This window comes from Triticum dicoccoides, chromosome 2A, assembly GCF_002162155.2.
Source record: "Triticum dicoccoides isolate Atlit2015 ecotype Zavitan chromosome 2A, WEW_v2.0, whole genome shotgun sequence".
Classification (NCBI taxonomy): domain Eukaryota; kingdom Viridiplantae; phylum Streptophyta; class Magnoliopsida; order Poales; family Poaceae; genus Triticum; species Triticum dicoccoides.
This window is the reverse complement of record NC_041382.1, coordinates 156,970,706-156,975,177: the sequence shown is the minus strand read 5'-3', so window position 1 is coordinate 156,975,177 and position 4,472 is coordinate 156,970,706. Positions and strand designations below refer to the sequence as shown.

Here is a 4,472-nt window from a genome sequence, read left to right as displayed (position 1 = left end):
CCAATTAAAGAAAATTTTAGTTCCTATTGTGGGTTTTTTTTTTTTGGAGAAATGTCGATTACAACACAAACACATATAGCACACACTCACACCACTACATACATGCACTTGCGCCAGTAGCAGAGGACGGAAAAAAAAAGGCAAGGCTCTCAAGCATAACTCCTTGTATGCAAAACCAAAGTAGGAGTAGTCCATACACATTTCATGTGCATAAATACTTTGATGCGATCCTAAACATATAATAACGAAAATACAATGGAAGTTCATGACCAAAATACAATGGAAGTTCAAGGAGGACAAGAAGCGGCTCGTTCTGACGGCGACAATGGTCGTTCGGTGGTCCATGGACCTCGACGACATTTTTATTATGTTTGAGGTGTTTTGTACATCTGATTTTTTTTCGCGAAAATAAAAGAGGACAAGAAGCCGAGAGAAGTAGACGTGGGCTTTCCAAGTACTCCAGCTTTAGGACATCCTCGTGTCCTTCGGCAGCGGCCACATGGAGCGCGTCAGGTTGAGGCCACCAGCGTTAGATGTTGGCTTTAGTGTGAGGTCTGGTATGCGGCCCCGACAATCTGAACCCTTTCATCAAGTTAATATGAGTAACGACCGTTGTTGCTAAAATGATGACTTCAGAGTTATTGATGTATTACTTTATAAAAATTTAATAAATAATTAATAAAATACCTGCATGCGTTGTCCTGATCATCAAAGAAACACATGGAACGTGTCGGGCGTGTGTGGCGCTGTTGACGAGGAGGAGTTCCGCGATGAGGCACCCGCCGGATGCCAGTACTTCTGGGCGCCAGCCTCAGGCGCCCCTCCTGCTGGCCGCCAGGAACGCGCCCCCGCCCCCAATGCGCGTCGCTCCGTGGCCGCTAGTGGCTCCTAGGGTTGAGAGAATTTCTTATTTGGCCCTCTCTTAAAATTTGGTTCCCTTTTTGGCCCAAAATTTTGTTTTCTCCCTTTTTTGACACTCAAATTTCAATTTGTTCCTTATGTGACACTTCCGTCAGTTTTATCTATTAACGGTGTTAAGTTTGACATGAAAAGACTGCTTTGCCCCTAGTACAGTATGTGAACAGATTATTTACATGCAAACACAAAGGTAATGTGATATTTTCTTTTCATGTTTGAATAAGTAAACAAAAAGGTATTTATATGACTAATAATAATAATAATAATAATATGATGATGATGAGTGGAACAGTGATAAATTCATTCACCCCTATTGTAGCATATTAATTTGTACACATTAAGCTTCTTATAACTTCTATCTGTTGGTTCTAGTCTTGGTCGCGTGCATTAGTACTACTAGTAACTAGATGACACCCCGCGCGTTGCTGCGGGAATGTTTGCTTCAAAAACATTTCATTAAACAAGGAAATACTCGTTAGCAATATATGGTTGAATGAACATAGCATAAGTGATAATTTCTAAATAACTTAATGGATTGTGGGATGCTAACAATAAAATGCAATATTGTTCAATAAAATCTGATCCGAGGCCAAGTTCATAGCAATGCAAGAGTATCCTATTAAGAGAATTAGCTCTTGCCACTGTGGTGGCATACAGTTACTTTTAACAAAAATGATTGCTGATAAAGTACTGGGAATAAACTAAGTGTTCCATAGGTAAAGCCGGTTGACATACCCTACAGGCCCAAGGTAACACAACGAATATCATCTCTACAATATGAAAATGGAACTACATTGACTATAATTATAATAAATAAGACCTCAAGGCATTACTCCCTCCATTCCACTTTCTTAGGCATAGAAAACCAATCTCAGGGACGAACTACCAAGAGCCGAGGAGAGAAAGATCGGTTGGATAGATAGCAGTAATTCGATCCAAATTGTGTCAAATCCTCGACTCCAACACCTCGTTTGGCCTCAGAGATGTGCACACTGCTCTCGGTCAGCCATTCCTGCATTCCAATGAAATTAACAGCAATCATTCATATATTTTCTGTGGCTTGACTTGCTGCTGCAACATATTGGTGAAGGTAGCTAGGATACATTCTTTTGTAGTTGCTTTGTCTGCCTCATAGCCTGATAATGAGCAGCAAGCATACATTTATTTTATGTTCAGCATCAGAACAACCACAGAACAAAACAATTGATGGGAAAAATACAACAAATTTTGCTCTGTCAATGTCGTCGAGACTGTCTTGCAATGTAAACGTACTTGGCTAGGCCCATGTGATGTGCGCTCAGCTGTTGTAGCTGCTGGCTGTAGTTGTAGATAGGCTGTTGTTGTAGTACAATTTAGCTTAGCATTTTGACTGTTTTGTGATATGAATGTAATCATGATTTTGGAAGCAATACCAGAAAGAAAAAAAGGTGTCTACTGATTTGAAGTGTCCATACCTAACCTGAAGGGTGTAATCTTCAGTTCTGTTTCTACCAGGGACAGGAAAATATTTTCTGAAGTTCCCTTGCGTAGTAATGTTGAATGTTGTATTATGATTTGGAGTGTCAAATTCAGTTCTCTGAACTGGAAAGCTCCAGGGGAGAAATTCCTATGCCATTTAACACACACAAAAACAAACAGAAGGTCTGTACTCATCAATTGAAATGAGGTTAGTAGAGGCATTGTTGTAAAATTTCAGCAAAGAAAGGAAGCAAGGCATCATGATTACCAGTCAAACATGTATATGACTTGTCCAAAAACAAAAAACACATATACCTTCACAGTTGCGTGTGTGTGTGTGTGTGTCTGTGTACGGAATAATCTTCAGTCACAAAGGAAAATAAGAATAATGACGACATCTTTTTTACTGCGTCTATCCTAAATGAGAAGAAACAGATCAGTTTCGTACATAGTAAAAGTGATTTGCTAATCTAAATTGCAAAAACCTGAGGGAAGTCCGTATCCAATTCCATGATACTCTTTCTGGTCAGGTAATCCAGTATCTGCCAACTACTATTCTCTCAACCACATCCTGAACACACCGCCCTTTTCCGATTTTAGAGTTTAAGCTCTAGCATCAACATGTTATCCCTATTAGAAATGGATATAATCAAATGTACAATAAACACACACAAAACAGAAAATAATATGGGAACCAATCATCCGTGATTTTTTCTCGGATGAGAGAAGTTGTGTTGAGAAGAAGAAATAAGAAGTACTATGAAACGTGAAAGCCTGATATTCCATATTAGCACTGTATGAGTTTTGCATATGCAAGTCGCAGCAAAGAACAATCTGGACAAACGGGATTAGCAAAAGACCTGTGTAACAACGAAATCAATCCGAGCAGCAGTAGTCCTATGAAGCGAATCATCGAGCACCTTTCGACCCAACCTGCAATCTGAGAAAATCATTAAAATAAGCTTAGAGGTGGTAAAAATCAGTGTGGCTAATATTAGGGGCAGTACAACTTCCAGAGTAGAGGACGGTCCAGAGTGGATGACGATGGCAGCATAGACTGGTTTTTAAACGCGAATGCAGCAACAATTTTTCCGCATTTGTAGGGTAATGGAGGGCGATCTATAGAGGCCATGAATGCTGTAGTGCCTTGGGCCGTTTCAGTTTTTCACGGGCACTTGTGGCCGGCAGAGCATACGTCGTGGAGGCGAAAGGATAGCGGCGGCAATAGGGTGGTAGCGGGAAGGTCAATCAACAGGCGAGTTAATGCGCACCTGTGGCCGGGGAGCGTCGGAGGTGGCGGCGGCCATGACGGAGACTGGACGGGAGCCCTGCCCGCCGTGACAGCGGCGGAGGTGACCTGGACCAGTAAATCGGCTGAGCGGGCGATTGCTTCCGGGCCTTGATGGCGGCGGCGGGGGAGGCCGGCGAGCCTCTCCTTGGTTCTGACCGTCGGCGTGGGGAGGCGCCGGCCCGAGGAGGGCTCCTCTGGTTCTGACCGCCGGCGTGGGGAAAACTTGGGGGAAAGATGACTGCGGAAAAGCTTTTTTTTCTTTTACTTTGGTGGGTTCACGAACACTGGTAACTGATCGCTGAGGTGGCGATCTCTGCACTGCTGAACATTGGTTGGTCCCATCCGTAAGCCGGTTGTAGAATGATGATGTGGCGATCAGTTGATGTGGATTGGCTGCATGTCAAGAGAAATAGGATAGTGAGGATGAGCTATTTAGATATTATAGATCAGTCGTGTCATGGTGACACATGTAGTGTGTTTGTTAGCCAGTTTATTAGTTGGTCGAGTCCCTACATGCATATTTATACACTATACACACCGGATGGATGTGTGCACGTGATTGGATCGGTGCATGAAAATAGGATCCCAACGAGCATGTACATGTGAAAGATGTGGTGGCTGTAGTTGGCATAGTCGTACATCATTCCGGAACGGCGCCGGCGTACAACAGCCTATGGCCAGCTCCATCAACACAGGGGAGGCCCCAGTTGACGACCACCTCGTATCGGCCTTGATGTACGGATGGACGGATACGGCCGATGGCTTTGGCGCTGCCGTGCACGGGAGGTGGCAGCGGCCTCGGCGC

The 4,472-nt window shown here is 43.5% G+C and overlaps 1 protein-coding gene across 11 annotated transcripts; it reads right to left on the bottom strand.

Moving 5' to 3' along the window:
* Positions 1 to 1,497: 1,497 nt before the first annotated feature.
* Positions 1,498 to 3,932, bottom strand: LOC119353967. 11 transcript variants are annotated; one of them, XR_005170598.1, is made up of 5 exons: positions 3,648 to 3,932; positions 3,237 to 3,316; positions 2,862 to 3,006; positions 2,373 to 2,793; positions 1,498 to 1,930 (listed from the first exon to the last, which is right to left on the bottom strand). XR_005170598.1 is itself a non-coding variant. In XM_037620669.1 (5 exons), exons 1-5 carry the CDS (start codon positions 3,681 to 3,683, stop codon positions 1,790 to 1,792), a joined length of 471 nt encoding a protein of 156 aa, XP_037476566.1. In that variant the 5' UTR covers positions 3,684 to 3,932; the 3' UTR covers positions 1,498 to 1,789. The 11 variants fall into 11 exon arrangements, 4 of the variants coding, with proteins under 4 accessions (XP_037476566.1, XP_037476568.1, XP_037476569.1 ...); XR_005170599.1 differs by having other exon boundaries at positions 2,373 to 2,788; XM_037620669.1 differs by lacking the exon at positions 2,862 to 3,006 and adding an exon at positions 2,191 to 2,252 and having other exon boundaries at positions 2,373 to 2,524.
* Positions 3,933 to 4,472: the final 540 nt, after the last annotated feature.

Excerpts from the sequence above, each read along its gene's own strand:
- LOC119353967 (XM_037620669.1), bottom strand. The coding sequence starts at position 3,683 with ATGGCCGCCGCCACCTCCGACGCTCCCCGGCCACAG. Across the intron at positions 2,525-3,236 it reads TTGATTTCGTTGTTACACAG|GAATTTCTCCCCTGGAGCTT; the intron begins GTCTTTTGCTAA and ends TAAATGGCATAG. Across the intron at positions 2,253-2,372 it reads GATTACACCCTTCAGGTTAG|CCTATCTACAACTACAGCCA; the intron begins GTATGGACACTT and ends CTACAACAACAG.